The sequence below is a fragment of the Haliaeetus albicilla genome, chromosome 15 (genome assembly GCF_947461875.1).
Source record: "Haliaeetus albicilla chromosome 15, bHalAlb1.1, whole genome shotgun sequence".
NCBI classification, from domain to species: Eukaryota; Metazoa; Chordata; class Aves; order Accipitriformes; family Accipitridae; genus Haliaeetus; species Haliaeetus albicilla.
In genome coordinates, this window is record NC_091497.1 from 6252406 (window position 1) to 6268993 (window position 16588).

Consider the following 16588-nt stretch of genomic DNA (forward strand, 5'->3'; position numbering starts at 1 on the left):
CAGTATATTCCTATCTGTGGCTAACAAAAAAACCTCCCACACAGCCATATACACCAGTTCCACCAGCTTGAGCAGCTGACACACAAGCACAGGTAGACAATCAGAGCTAACTTCAGACACAGAAGAAATTAATTTAAAAAGCATTTGGCAATACACTACTCATAAGATGAACTCTGTGACACACCACAAGTCTCCGCTAATCTTTTTTTAAGCCAACTTGTTGACAATTCTATAATCTAAAATGCAGAAAACAAACACTGTGGCACAATGGGCCTGTAACGCCGAACTTTTTTAGTCGTATTAGTTTTGTTCTTAGCAGCATGACATTCTCAGGAGAGAAATTAGTTTCACAGTGGCAGAAAATATGTATGAAGACACCAAACCATGAGTGTCTACATAAAAATAGCTGTTCTATTTTTAATACGACAATAGAAGTAAACAGAAGGAGAACAGCCTAGACACTCCATATGAGTTCCTCAAGCCATTGCTCTGAAGCCTCCAGCGTAATTAAAATTTCTTTCTTCGGTACCACGATGGACCACGTGAAGCAATCAGGCATCTCCCACCCTTCATTTTCAATTCACCTCTCCCCCTAAGCACAACTCCCAGCCCACCCCATCTACCTGACAAGTGACAGCCCAATCTGATTAAATGCTTGCAAGGGAGGGGACTCATGGGCCTCCATGACAGGCCAAAAGTGATCACCATGGAGATACATAATTACAGCTGTCAACGCGTCTACTGTCCTGCTGGCATCAATTTGATTGCTCCCAGTAATAATGATAGACAAAGCTTAGTGTGCACTCTCCTGCACCCAATCACTTGATCTATTCCGTGGTCCATTTAGCTGACATGCAACATTCACACAAGCAAATAACAGCAGTAAGCAGAACATTTAAGGCATTTTAATTGTTTTTTCTTTGTATGGATGGCTCACAAGCGCAAATGTTATTACATAAAACTCCTGCTGCAGCATTAATTGAAGAAAGATTTGGTGGGACAAAGACTGTAGGGGGTATAGTTTGTCCATTATCACTTGTACTTTCAACAGGTCTCACGTTTGGAAAATTGCAAATTGCAAAAACTTGCAAGGGCAAAATGTTTGACATCCTGTTAGCTATTACAACGTGGTGAAAACTTCTAACAACCATCGGAGTATTCATTATAAATTCTTATTAAATACACTCTTTGTTTCATTAAAAAAAAAAGTTTAGATACATCCAATGATACCTTTTTCCCTCATCTCCTCTTTAAGATCACATAATGCCTTTTAGATCTTCACAATTTTTTTTCTGCTTTCAGGCTTTGAACACAGCATGAAGCCTTAAAGACCAGAAAGGGTCAGGTCCCTTCGGAAAGTACACGGGCAAAAACAATTTAAGAAGCGAAATAAATCATATATCCAATAACATCTCCACACTTAAGATTCCTCCTGTACTCTTTCACTATTATCCATGCAAGCAAGCAGACTGAATAATCGTATTCACAGATGGTATAGCCTCATCATTCCAGTAACTGACATAGTGTCATGTATATGTGCACTTACGACTTAGACTACCTTGATTTTACAGGAAGGCTGTGTCCTCGTTCTTTACATGTAGCAGAAAACACTGTTTGTTAAACAGCCATTCCATATAGTTAGACTGTATCCTGAAACATGTAATAATCACTGTAACAAATTTCCTCTTTAGAGTCTACAAAGCTAAACAGAAAGCACCAGCAGTTTCTCACTGGTGTCCCCAGTTCTCTGTGCTTAAAGAGCCAACTCAACATTTCACTGTCCTTTCTAATCACGGTATTTTTACTAAAGCTGTGTTTGAAAAACTTAAGCTGAAAGTTATAAAACATAACAAAATATTTCAACATGTAATGGTTTCCTGTTATACTCAATCTGAACATTTTAAACCCAGTTTGGAACTGTACATTTTTAAGCAGTTTTTCAGGCTGCACAAATAAGTATTGCCATGTCCTGTCCACCACCCCCTCCCCCCTGGCAAAAAACTGGAAAACAGGCTCGATTTACAAAGCTGCTGAGCACATATAGTCTCTGTCTATAAAAGAGACACTCAGCACCTATGAAAACCAGAACCAAGTTACTTACACTTGGCACATGCAATGGTTCCTGATACTGAGACAGTTTACCAATGGATGGCAGGCCAAAAGATTTGTAGGGGTCCTGAAATAAAATTCAACATGAGAAAGCATTAAGCTTTTACAGATGCAGAGAAGATAATGTTAAAAAGCTTGAAGTCTAACAGAAACCTCTGCTGGAATAACTTCATTTTCTTCCCCAGAATTATTTGTGTTGAAGTACAGTTCTTCATCCACCTACCCCTGCGACTCCAAATAAAGAACTGGAAGCACATAAATTCTCTTGCATTGCAGTCAAAAAGCAGAAAAGAAGTGCTCTGCACACAGCTACAGTACACCACCAAAATATACAAAGATGACATTTTCATTTGCTACACTGTGCCTTGGAAGAAGGATGGGAAAGTAGGATGGGTAGAGTTGAAAAGAGAGTATAAGGAAAAAAATTTCAGAGATAAAAAGGGCAGTTGGAAATTCAATTATCTTAAGAAATCGAACTGACCTTTATGCCTCTGGAAATCTCCTACATAATGCAATACCAATATTAATTTAATAGGACAGCAAATAAATATATGGCCTACAGAATAACCAAATTCATGGCTAAGTAGTTGGATCCATTACTTATTTATAAATGTGAGGGAATCTAAGTTGAACAAAAAAAAAAAAAAAAAGCCCAAGCATCAGTTACTCCAGGGTAAAGCCTACTCATACTCAGAATAGCTTCCATGCCAATCACAAGGCACATATTTATTCTTTATCAAAATAGTTCATATAACTAGTAATCAGTAGAGCAAGTTGAAGATTCTGTACATGACACAAAGAGAAAGAAAAAAGCAAAATAAAGATGCCCTGGGTCACAAAAGTCTCAATACTTAAGCGACGGAAAAAACATCTCAAGGTGCTGAATTATGTTTGAAAAGCACAGTTAGCTACAACACTCCTAAAACAAAATGAACAAAGCTAGGCATCATTTTTTTAATTAACAAATCTTGATTTTCATGTATCAAAAATGACAGCAAAAAGATGTTACCTTGAAACATCCCAAACATGCTTGAAAATGGGGTTTATATTTTAGTAAGCTTTTTTAAGGTGAAATAGAGAGTTGTACCGTAATTATAAAGTTATTGTCTTGGAAGGCACTTTGAAAGTTTGTCCTATAAACTGTTGTTTCAGAAGACGCGTAACTTGCTTTTTCAATGACCTATTAAAATTTTTTAGTACAACAACAAAAATTATGTAAGCCATTGAATTTCAACTGTCTTTTTAAGTCAACAAGTTTCAAGCACACAAGTTAAACCTGGAAACACTAGTTAACTGTTAGCAAATAACTCCACCACTTCATCATTAAATGCGAACAGAACATATAGCAAATGTCCTTAGAAATAAACCTTAGTTATCTCTTTTACCATTTTTAATTTTGATTTTTGGAAGAAAGCTATGTCGAAATACAAACTGTATTTTTATATGAAAAAATAAAAATTCTACAATTCTACAAAAGCTCATTAACCATTTGTGTTACATACACTAAATCGTGACTTTCATATGATATTCCTTGACTTCACCTTGGCATCTATGCACACCTGGGTATTACTACTCCACAATTCAACCACCTACCCTCCTCCCCATTACCACTCATTTACCTCAGCATAAACTCGACATTCAACCGCCCAGCCGTTGATGGGAATATCAGCCTGTTTGTGCCTGAGAGGGTAACCCTTAGCAACACGGATCATTTCTTGGACTAAGTCCAGGCCCGTAATGCATTCTGTGACGGGATGTTCAACCTGCAAGGTCAAGAACTGTCAGTCAGTAGGTAACAAAAACAACAAAACAAAACAACAACAAAACCCCTCCCTCTCCATAAACAAACACAGATAAACAAGAAATGAGACCAGCCAAAGAAAAGACAGAGAATACATTCCCACCTTGGTCTTTCTCCCCAAAACATTTCTACTTGACAAACTCCAGCAACCACCTTCTTTGCAGGGAAGCCCCCCAAAATAAAATAATGAGCAGATCACAGTAACTAAGAGCAGCATACAAAAGGAAGACTATAGAGAACACCTAGGAGAGTTTGGGGTTTTGCACGGTTGGTTTGGGGTTTGTTTGGTTTTTTTTTTTTCATTTATTTTACAAATTCAAATGCACCTAGAGATGAGTTCATTTTTCTTAATTCAGAAGCTTTTCCCATTTGATTTTGTTTTGAAAGGACTCGCGCTGTAGCCAGAAATATATTTTAACTGAAAATCTCAAAGTAGCTGATAATCAACCCGTTCTGCTACACTTAACACGGCACGTACAGGAGCTGCTTACATTTTCCATGGAACTAGCCTACCCTGAATCTCACCCATTCGCCTGCTTTCACTAACCTGTCCTGACAAGCGACCAGATTAGCGTAATCTTGCATCAGCGCAGTGTAGCAGAAATGAGCAGATGGATCCTTCAATTTTTTTTTCCCCCTCCAGACTTATCTGTTTAGTGCTTAGCATGCACAATAGCTGGGCTGGACCAGCAGAGTCACTCTGCGCTCTCAGCAAATTGCTGCTAACGGCTTTGGATGATGCTGCCATGGGAATACCCGTCGTTCACACTAACCCAGCATGTGCGTACAAGCATGCACACATGTGCGCGCATATGCACATACACACACGCATTTTTCTTTGAAATGGGGATATAAACAGAGACATTTACTAACTTTAAGAAAATCTTCAACTAGGCATAGTACAGTAAAAAAGCACCCAAAGATAGGAGGGCGCACCATATAGATGAAGTAAAGCATGTTCTACCACACCGAGACAGCTGTTAAGAATTTCCATATAGAATATATGACAGAACTGCCATTTTTATTATAAAATGTTTGTGTTCCAAGGGCCAAAATACCTTAAGAAAATACACTTCACAATGGTTTCTCTATCACAAGATGTCATACCACATACATTTTGTGACACAGGAAAAGGTCAGCGACTTGTCTTTCTTCCTTCAAGTACACTAGTATTACGGAAAACATTTAGTCATTATAATAATCTCGTGGCTTATCAGAACAAGAAGATGCTTTGGTCTTTAAGAAAAAAGCTTTGTAAAAATAAACAGATGGCATCCATAATTAGCCCTGTGTGTGCTGTGAGTTTGTTTAGAGTTTCAACAACATTTTAAGACGTTTTGACATAATTTTAATGACAAATCATCACTGAAACAAGCATCTATTCTTTGAAGGATAAAAGTGACATTGAAATGGGAATCTGATTATACAGTTTAAGGATGTACCTTTGGGATTCAATCTTGATTCTGCCTAACACATGATATTCTCCAGCATGTCAAGCTTAATAACAGTATTTGGAGAATCTATGAAACATCTCAGTGTCTATCCTGCAGTGTTAAATTGAAGCAATTCAATTTCTATTAGGACTTGAAGTTTCTATTAAAAATCCCTAAGTTTTAATAGAAAGTTACTTATCACACATTCATATTTGGACAACAGATCTTTTTCTCTTATTTTGGAATTTAAATTTTAAAAAATTACCTTCAAGTTTAGATCACATTTGGAATTCTAACATTCCAGATAATTAAAATACAATATTTCTTCTTCTTTTTTTTCCCCCCAAAGACATCTGCATTATTTAGTTATACTGTCATTTTTCTTGGATAGCAATTGGCATTCCAGATTCAATAGCTTCATTGTTGTTTTCAGATTTATTGTTGATGATCAAAATAGGATGGAATGTTTCTGGAAAGAAAAATATTTTTGTTGTTTGGTTCTTATGACTCACAAACATTTATTTAATCCATTCTTCAATACAGATCTTTGACTTGGTCAATATTTTCTTCTGTTTCTTCAAAATACTCCCTTTGTGTCTGCACAAAAAACAGCATTCAGAAAATATGACGAGGAAAATTTTTTGAGGTTTTTTTGGGGGGTGGGAAGAAGTTGTTCTGCTTTCTTTTAGGACTGTGCTTCAACTAGTGCTATTTAGGCATAATGTAGACAGTACCGATTATATCGCTAATTTTGGGGAACCAAATACATTTAAAATGCATTTTAGTATATATTAAGACCATCAGATGACCAAAATGGGGTAGAAGAGAATTTTAACCTTGAAATCGTAGTTGACTTATTTGTAACTTTAACCTTTCACGGAGGTGCACAGCTCAAACCGCACTTGTTTTAGCATTTCCAGTTTTCTTTCGGCAAGGGGACGGCAGGAGGGGGTCAGTATTTTTAGCATTATACAGAATATGCTTCAGCGTACAGTACAGAAGGACAGTAACAAAGCAGTAATGCCATATCCTCGTTCAACAAGCACCCTGCAACAAGGTTTTGGAGGTGCAAGAATCCACCCACAGAGAGATACATGCAGGATCTCAAATTAAAGCTCTAATCTTTTATAAAGCAAGGAAGGATGGGGGGTAGGAGAAGCAAAGAAATCAGACCCCTCTTCTCCTTCCCCTCCCAAAAAAAGAAAACACAGACATCATCATTCCCTCCTTATGAAAGCTCTACAGTAACTGTTGCAGCTATTTGACTAAGGTAATTGCCGTATCTATTTTTAAATCACTTTAAAAGCTAGGCTTTAAATGCCTTCCTCTTACTTTTCAGCCTTCTGCTTCAGGTGTCCCTCCTGTTTTGCCTGCCTGTTGTATTTTCTTCTATTAATTTTATGCTATACCTCTTCTCCATCAACAGCCTTTACTTGCGATTTTATGGATGCTAAGTCAAGGACTAAATTTTTAGAGATGAATGCAAGTATGCTCACAAACAGAGCTGAATCACACTCAATTGATCAACTCTTTTAGCTTTGGACCATACTCAATTTTGTAGTCAGCTGATCCAAGATCTTGCCAGTGAAGCCCTAGTCAATAAGGTAAGAGCCAGTGGTGGTATGGTTATATCATAGCGGGTAAATTCACACATTATCTCTGTCCTTTAATGCAAAGGGCAAAACCAGACATGTCTGCAGCAAGCAATCTACAGATCATAGCTATATCCAGGCAGCTGTACCTTATTCTCAACAGGACAAGCAGAAAAATTGATCACCAATAACTCTCAATTAGCTGCCGAAAGTATTACCTTTACTACCAGTTCCTTTACTTATACCAAGTCTGGTCATAAACATTTTAAAACAAGTCATCATTTCGATGCACGTAAGTACAATACATACCTCCTTTAAAAAGTCTTACTCCCCACTTTCTGTGATCCACACACACCTCTTTCTCTGAAAAACACCACTTATATTCCTGCTTTCAAGTCCACAAAGCCATACCTGTTATGGCCAGCAATCTCCATATGGGGTAAAGTGCTTCCCCTTCATACTGGATCTGCTCTTCTTCTGACATCTCACAGCAATCAGATTCCCTGTCAGCGTTACAAGTGTTTTTGCTTCCCTAGCCTTTTCCAGTTTATACAGCAAGAGACACTAGTGGTAAAGCCTGTAAGAAAATAATACCTAAGTCCCAGTTTACAGATGGTGAAGCAGGTACAAAAGAGCTAGAGGAGCCTAACAACATCGCAGTCCAGTTAGCATCCGTCCCCAAAACAGTACGGAGAGGCTGCTAATTCTCCTGCTGTTCTGTGACTGCCAATGGTCTGAAAGCTTTACCATACTGGGGTTCATCCACAGCTACAAAGACAGTCATGCAGTTTTTATGAATAGTGGGAACTAAGAGTTAAATTAGCAATGACTGCTCCCATTATATTCAGGGGAATAATTTCAGGACGCATTTTTCTCAAGACCATCAAGGTACTCAGATCTAATAGCAAACACTTCTGGATACTCTCTCATATTCCTCTCTTACCCCTGTATGCGTAACTCACACACCAGTTGTAGCAGTCAAGCAGACCACAGTGGCCAAGAAAATCTAAATTTCAGTAGACTTAAAACTACAGCCTATGTCACCCCTACTACTATAAGTCCCTAGTTGGTGTCATATACTCCTTTACATTCAGATAAATAATCTCAAAACTAACTTTCAACATACACCTCAGCTTCCAGGAAACATGATTCACCTGGAGTCCCATGCACTTTTCTGCTGCAGTCAAATCCAGTATCAATTGACCCAAACCCACCAACTTACAGATGCTCTTCAACCCCCTTTATTTTGGTAAGTCTGGTTTCTATTTCAGAGAACTGAACAGCAACAGAGGTGCACGCATGTTCTGCTCTTCAGGCATGCCAGCTTCCTGACTACTATGAGCAGGAGCACTCTGGGGTCACATCTTCTTTCTGCAAAATAGTTCACATGTATATGGGTTTTGGGAGCACATAGTAAAAAACAGCTTTTCAGAAAGGCTGCTGGAGAACAGACAATGTTTGGATTAACATACAGAATGAATGGAAAGCACACAGGAATACATAACAGGCAATCTCCTGTGCTGTCCTTTTCTATAGATACAGTATATAATAACAGTTGCTGTTTATTTTCTGATTTATTAGTATGTGATCAAAGAACTGAGAGCAACCAGAACTACAAAAATTTCCATCAACTAAGATGCTCAGGTAGACTTCTTTTATTGTTTCCTAAGTAAGATGTTGCAGAAATAAGAAGTACTGCACAGACATTTGGTACCAACTAATTTTTTAATTATAGCATATAATAACTTTGAAAAAAATATTTAAACCACTTCCTCATAGGAATCTATCTTCCAATAATCATTGATTCAATTTTCTCAAGTTTCTTTGCAAGGATTTGTTTCTTTATTGTACTGGACAGATGCGGGTAAGAAATCACTTATGCAGCCTATGAATACCAAATCTCTCTTTTCTGTGTTTTAAACAAGCAGCACACACCTTTTATCAACCAGTTATTTAGCTCACAATTTCAACATAACTTTCTCAATTAACATCCTGCACTTCAAAAAAAACAAAAAAAAAACCTCTCAATCCAGTAATTCTACACAATTTCCTTTCTCCTAAATACTCCATGTAAGAAAATACAGAAGCTCGCACCCACAAAACCTACACTTTCTTTCCTAAAGATGCAATTCCTGCTTTCGCTGTATTAGCAGCAGTGTTAAAGCCCTCTCAGAGTACTTCGTTCAAGGTGGCTCTGGTCACACTGCAGCCATTCTTGGGTTTTCTTTACATCAAATTCACCAAAGGAAAGAAACTAACGTACCCTGTGAAGAATGACCTTTTGTTTCTCTACTTATTAAAAAAGCAGGGGAGCCTCCTTTTTCTCTACTTTTTAAATAGTATTCTACGATAGTTACGTGGTAATGTTGTCTCTAAGATATCACTCCGTGCCCTGGCAGCACTGTTAATGGCATCTTTCAGATTCAATGACTTACACAAACAATGTCGTTCTCTTCTGTCAACAACAATTAGCAATGCTTTTCTGTAGTTCTTTTAGGAAGCCTGAAAAGCAGACAACCAGTAGCTACATAATGGAAGTTGCATTAGGAGGCAAGAATGTGGCAAAAATCTGGTTAACTGTTGTCGGCTGACCCTCTTGTGTGAAGAAGTGTTGTTTGGCAGCAAAATCACCTTTTCTTTCGGTTCTAAAAATGGCCATGAACAGCTGGTATAAACTGTGTGCAGAATGGATTCTGGTGGGCTTAGGGGATTGGTAATGGGATAAGAGACCTTTCACCTTTAGGTCAGTAGTTCAAATCCAGCCCAGGTTAGCAGCAATTGAAAGTCTTTACCATCTGACACTGTTCGTTAGCCTATTTAAAATGACTGAAGCAAAGTGTCACAGTAAAACAAGATTCCAGTATTAAGAAATATGAAGAGTCTCGGCAAACAGCAGAAACAGCCGCTTGAGGCTTTACTTTGAAATTCCGCCATTCAGACTTTGCAGAAATCTACTCCTCCAACTCCTGACAGCCCCTTTCACTGCCACCACACTCCTGCCCACCTATCACCATTCATCCTCCGGGCAGTTATGCACACCAAGACAACAAAACCACCTCTTGCCGTCCCATGGGTCTGCTACGGATACCAAAAGTCACCACCTCTCCGCGGTTTTAGCTGGCAATCCAGACTCAGCTCATCACTTCGCTATTTATATTTTGCTGCTACTGTTTATATAGTGCAGCTGCAATATTTTCCAGCACTTCTCTCCTTCACTGAGCAAACGTGTAGCAGGTGCTGCCTAATGATGTGCAACAGAATACAGATACCATTAAGAGACTGTTAGAACCAGGAGTTTATTAAGCAGTGGAGCTCCAGACAATCACCAACAGGATTTCTACATACTTGTAGACGTTTCCCAGCTGTGCTCTTTATACTTTCATGAGTGGACAAATAGATGAAAAGGGGGGTAGAAAGAGACGTGTTGCATGTAAAAATTCTTCCTCTGTCTTTTACACTAGGCACAGCCCATTTTGTACAAAGACAAAGCTCTGGGATATAACATTTCCGAGAGGTCAGTAAAATCTGATGAAAACACTGAAAGCAATGAACAAAAATCTTAACGTTGGCTAGTGTTTTATGTGTGTATAGAAATTTATTTACATTCGCCTTATGCCTTAGACTCAAGTTACTTTCAAAGAACTTGAAAACATTTACGTAAAACAAATACTCTCACTACAATTAATTGTAAAATAAAAACATACAGATATGCCATTGGCTTGCAATAAATCTCTTATAAACACATCAGAGTGTTCTACAAAATTAATTTTCATTCCCTAAAAAGTTATGACAAAAATATTCAGTCACATGAGGAGAAAACACATTGCTACTCAAATTACCATATTTCTCAACTCCACCGTGCTGAATACAGTCCATACAAATGATCTTTTCAGTCAGATTACTCTAAGGAAATTTGGTCATGTTTTGAGAAGGGAGTGCTCACTTGTTATTTAAATCACACAATGAGTGAGGGAGGCAGAAGGTTGGGAGCAGACCTGAGCCAGACAGACAAACTGTATTCAGGGTAAGTACTCTCCTCACACTGCTCATTGCACTTTTTTTGGTTCTCCTCAGGCCAAGAGATGCTTCTCATTTCAAGGTACTGCAAACCTCTAGAATATGTGATATTCTCCCTTAGTTGTCACCAGCTGATTCACATGTAAGAAGCTTAGCCACACTGCACACCCATACACTGACAGGTATTTTTTATTTACAGACTGTAGACTCTATTCATGTAGAGTCAAAAAGGAACATTTCTAGTCTTCCAGCGAAAAGCAGAAGAGACTTTCCTGGTGAAAGCTGGCATTTCTGATGGTAGTGTGATAAGGAGATTTTGACACAATTTGGAAGTTAAAAATGCTATCAACCTAAGGGGTCAGAAACTTTTTACTTATTTCAAAGCTCTTGTTTGGCTATTTTGGACTATGACTGCCTTTGATTAGGCTGATGACAACTAGGTAACACAAAGCACAATGCAGGGTGAGCAGCTATAAAGAATCAGATATTCAACATCTGGTCTGCCTCAACAATCCTAACCGTGGTAGCTGCCTGAAAACCACTCCCAAAGTGCCCTAAATGACAATGTACAGAAGTTCTCTTGTAGCTGCTAGGGCAGACGTTTCTTGCTTTTCACAAGAAAACACAGAATAACTAGTTTTGCTAAACAATTACTCAGTCTCATGTCTCATATTTATCAGCTAGCCTCTAAAAGATGGTAGAGCAGCAGATACAACAAAAAGAACGTGGCCAACAGCAAAGAATAAATTATTGTAGCTGAATCACTTGGAGGGAGTGAAACATCTGTAACAGATTTGTGTAGCATGCAAGGGACACAATGGAACTGATTCACCAAGTTTTTTCACTTTCGAACCTCATATTGTATTGCAGCAACACTTAACACAAAAATTAAATAAAATATAAACTTCCTGTAAGGTGCTACTTACACTTTTTTGCAGAATTATATAGCAGAAAAGGTATATTCCCAAAGAGTTCCCCAAAAAGACAGCCAAATAATAATACAACTCTCAATTACTGCAAAATCATTTACAAAAAACACTGGAAGATATCTGACAGATACACCAAAGGGAGGGAAAGGAGAAATCAGCAGGCAGTGCAAAGTATTGGACACGGTTTAGTTAGCTTTACAGAAGTATCTTCTGAAGTCTGGATCTAAAGTAAAAAAGGCTACAGTGATCCGATTAGAGATAGCTGAGATGTTAAAACAGGCACAGGAAATTGCATAATTTAGTAGACATGTTCTGATGATGCTGACAGGTAGCTGTGTCTGTAATGCACACTGACAAAGACTTTAGGAGCATCATTTAGGAAAGTTCTTCCAACCGTGGAGTGTTCAGCAAAAACAAGGGAAGTGAGCCTGTTAGCCACTGTTCACAGTTAGCAGATGCAAAAGGAAAAGGCTGAAGCAATACAGGGACATCTGGAGACTCTCCTAGTTCAGAAGTTAAATCTAGACAAGCTTCATTAGAATTTCTATGTTTGGCTCTCAATAGAAGGGAGCAAGAACGAGATATCAGTTGTACAACTGTTAGCTGAACAGAAAGTAAAGCTTGAGACCTGGGAGAAGTGACAGATCAATCAGGTAAGCCTGGGGAAGAATCAGAGAAAATTACTACCCTCCAGCCTCAAGCTGAAATGTTAATTAGAGACAATACACAGTCGGGATAGAGGAATTAGAGAATATCTACACAAGTACTGTAATTTAAGATTAGTAAATTTCTTTAAGAGTTGGAAAGAATGAGTCTGCTATTATAGGGGATTGTCAAACTGCTTAGGTGATATTTCAGAAGGAGTCCTTAAAGATGGAATTGTGAAAGCTTTCTTACCATGTATGTGGAGACCTCTACAATTAAGCAAGCTTGAGGTTTGGGACTTTGAACACCTACCACTACGCATTGCAGGGGGAAGACACCACAACACAGCAAAGATAACATCTTAAAAACAAATTGCAAAAAGAATCACCTCCAAGGATACTCCATCGCTAATTCCATTTAGGAACTGATGGACAATAACATACTACAGCAAGGAAATGGTTTTGACTGTCTGGTGGGTTATGCAGAAAACCATAAATTAATTTTCTTCTATGTAAACAAGAACATGGAAAGTCACTAAAAAGTGTTCTCTCAAAAACTGTAAGATTGGGAAAAGTGTAAATAATATGACCAAAGAGACAGAAATTCTTCATAATACTTTAATGAACTATGCATTGCCATTCACCACCACCCTCTCTAACTGAATCTAAGGTAGATCAGATTACGCCTAGCAAACTGCTAGCAAAACCATGTGAAATATAACTATCATGACTAATTCCAAAAACACTGCTGCCCTGCAAGGCAAGACAAATTTTACCAGCAGTCTTCCCCTGATACAGGGGAAGATTGCCACACCCTCGTTCTCCATTCCTACCCCAAATCCTCTCTCACTTCTTTACCCAAAGGATAAATTCACCCAGCCATTATACAAAGTCATGCAAAGACGTCAGAATTACGAGGATCTCATTATGCTCTATCACTGCCCACGTGTACAAGCAGCAGGCAGGACACATCCCTAACAAAACGTAGCTAAAACAGAATAAGAAGCTTTGTGGCTTGACTCTACATTTCAGTCTTTCTGGCATTATTTAACAAAGTGAGAAAAGGAGGATAAAGATGACGGAATTGACCTTCTTACAAGCTGAACTTTCTTCCCATCTTTGAGAATGATATCCAGACTTCAAGTTATATACCCCCTGTTTTCTTGGATTATGACCAGAAATGCATTATAACAGTCAAATAGGTAGAACGGATTTTCCATAAAACACTGTTTGTCCATTCATTTGCAGTATACATTATAACATCTACTACTGACCGTATGAGATGTTACAAAAATCCTACACCATGTCAGCATGCTTTTTACACAGTTGCATTTCAGTCACAATTTCAATCATATGCAGATTGCTAGTGTTTTTATTGCTAATATACACATATAGTTTTAATCATCCTCCTAGAGAAAATCAGCAAACGATCAAAGTATAAAAAATAAAAAAAGAAACTTCAGGGACCAGTGGGGAAAAGCATCAGAGCACAGTCACTAGCCACTTACTGTGAACTCACAGTGGCACTTAACAGTGACCTCTTGCAAGGTCTTTAGGTCAAGTGTAACAAAGAGCAAAAGCTCTGAACGTTTACTTGAGTGCTGTGCAAGGGCTCACTGCTGTAAAGTCTTGTATACGCAGGCTTATTTAAGTGAGTAGATCTTTCAAGTTCAGTGTGAAGTGCTCACATGCATCAAGTTAGTTATGCGTAAGTCTTTGCAGGAGCAGACCCCTAAGTATGGAAGGAGGTTATGTTCTGTTTTTATAAATAACACTTTTCTGAATCTGTAGAGCTGTTTTTCTTACCTGAAGTCTAGTATTCATTTCCAAGAAGTAGAAATTCTTACTGGAGTCCACAAGGAATTCTACTGTTCCAGCAGAGGAATATTTTACTGCTTTGGCAAGAGCTACTGCTTGCTCTCCCATTGCTCTTCGAGTTTCAGGGTCTAGAAAAGTGCTACAATACAGAAAAAATGCCTTCCTTTAGTTAAAAAAAAAATTAATTAAATCATTTCATCTTCTGCTTAAACTACCAACAAAAGAGCACAGCATCATTAAGTTATGAAAACATGTCAAGACTGCAAAGTATGCCTTTACATTTATATTGATCCTAAATATACCGCATGCTTTGCAATTACTACTAATGTATGGGAAATTCAGGATAAATAACAGTATTCTCTAAAACATAAAATAGCAGAACACAACTTTTTTAGAACACTGAGATCTATAATAATGCAAGTTAAATGAAAATAAATACATACAAACCCATGATATTTTAGAAGGCATATCTATTTTCAAAAAAAACTGTAACTAAAAAATCCATCCTATGGAAATATGAATGTCAAAATACAAGGCAGGAGGTCTAAGGGGAGTTTGTTTTCTGCCTCTGAATTAAAACAGCGTGGCCGTTTCATTGATACCCTATGCAATAAAGAAGTTTTGGAAATTAATGAAATATTTATTCAGGCTTCTTATGTGAGATTTCAATGAAGAAAATTTGGATGTTCATAATATTTAACTAAAACACTGTCAACGACATCATGACTTAAACCTTCATATCCTGTATTTCCTCTCTCAGCTTTACTTGTAAGCTGAAGACTAGTTATCTGTCTTTGTTAATTGCAATTCATTCTTTTCCACAAATCCTAGACACACCCAAGGGCACCCAGAGAGCAGCTCAGCTACCACCTTGGGAGCCACTGTGAACACTGCTCAAATGCCAAGCCTTCTCTTTCTTGGAGAGCAACATGCCACTCCCACTGGTCCAGGGAATCAAAAGACTTAGGAAGGTACATATCCTGCTTGTTACTCTCCTGTCTACTGCAAATTCAGATTTAGATTAACCTATACAGATTGTTAATTTAGGGCTAGAGAAATTTCTGTGACTTTCCATCAAAGCTGTGAAACTGGTCACCCCTCACCCTGATATACTGACCTGCAGTGAAAGACAACATGTAGCTGTTCATCTTCTACGAGCTTATAAATATGCTTATTATATTTCTGAGGTGACTTATATTAGGCACATAACTCAGTTATCATCTTAAAGTACTTTTTTAAGGGAATAGGAAGTCATTTCTACCTTACCTCTAAGTTACTGTTTAAAATGAAAATACCAAACGTTATATATTTCTTGAGGTATCCTCAAGAGCGAGTCGTAATTCTGCAAAGGAGCAATCAGGAGCCACCACGTATCTGAAGTGGCCCCACCAAAGTCAGTGAAGCTCCACCTGGGGCCCAGGACTGCACTCAACAGAAGCCAGTGTTGGATCAGGACTTATCTTGCAGTATTTCCTATGGGGTTTTTCACTGAGACCTAAACTCAGAGAAGAGCTAGAGACTTCGGCCACAACAAACCATATCTGACATGACACAAAAAGTGAGGAAATATCTAGGCAAACTGGGAGACAATGGAATCCTTTCCATTAAAGGAGAAGTGCTACTTAGCACTTCCATCCTTCCAATGCCCACATGGGCAGATTTTGATGGATGGTAGGGCAGGCATTTTCAGAATTTAGGAAAAAATGTCTTTCTTGGTAAACAATGGGATCAACAGGAAAAGGAAGTCAAGTCTGATCCCAGAAAGCTATCAGATCCTACACCAGATCAAAGGGAAAAACAGAAGATGTGCAAAAGTGTGTTATACCTATCAAAAATAGACACTGGTAATGTAAGAGAGTTTCATAGTATTTCTTATTTTGATTCAATAAGAGGATAATACATTACACAAAATCAACAATTTATAATTCCATTTGGGGTTTCTGCAGGGCTTTGATCATGAAAGGTCAATGACTGGCTTTTAAAGAACAGAACCTTTTCAATATCAGCTTCATACTCTATTTCTAAAATAACCATTATCACTTCTCATATGGATGAAAGACAGTTACTCCCCTTTATTACAGTGGTATCTTCCCTACGTTTGTTAAATGTAGGTTTGAGACCTCCCTGTTCACCTCCTGCTGTGGAGTGGAATGGAACAGAGGTGTCACGATGCCAAACTTGATCTCTGCCTCATGGTTAAGCTTTATGCTCTAAAATGACTGGATCGTCCCTGCAATCAGCTAGG

The 16588-nt window shown here is 38.1% G+C and overlaps 1 protein-coding gene across 5 annotated transcripts in view; it reads right to left on the reverse strand.

Moving 5' to 3' along the window:
• PCCA (propionyl-CoA carboxylase subunit alpha) overlaps nt 1–16588 on the reverse strand; it is a 300001-nt gene that overhangs the window by 164038 nt on the left and 119375 nt on the right. For all 5 annotated transcript variants that reach the window (XM_069802387.1, XM_069802389.1, XM_069802391.1 and 2 more), the window contains 3 exons: nt 14332–14482; nt 3729–3872; nt 2102–2176 (listed from right to left, as the gene is read on the reverse strand). In XM_069802387.1, the coding sequence (XP_069658488.1) occupies nt 2102–2176; nt 3729–3872; nt 14332–14482 (370 nt within the window). The remainder of the gene's footprint in view (nt 1–2101; nt 2177–3728; nt 3873–14331; nt 14483–16588) is intronic.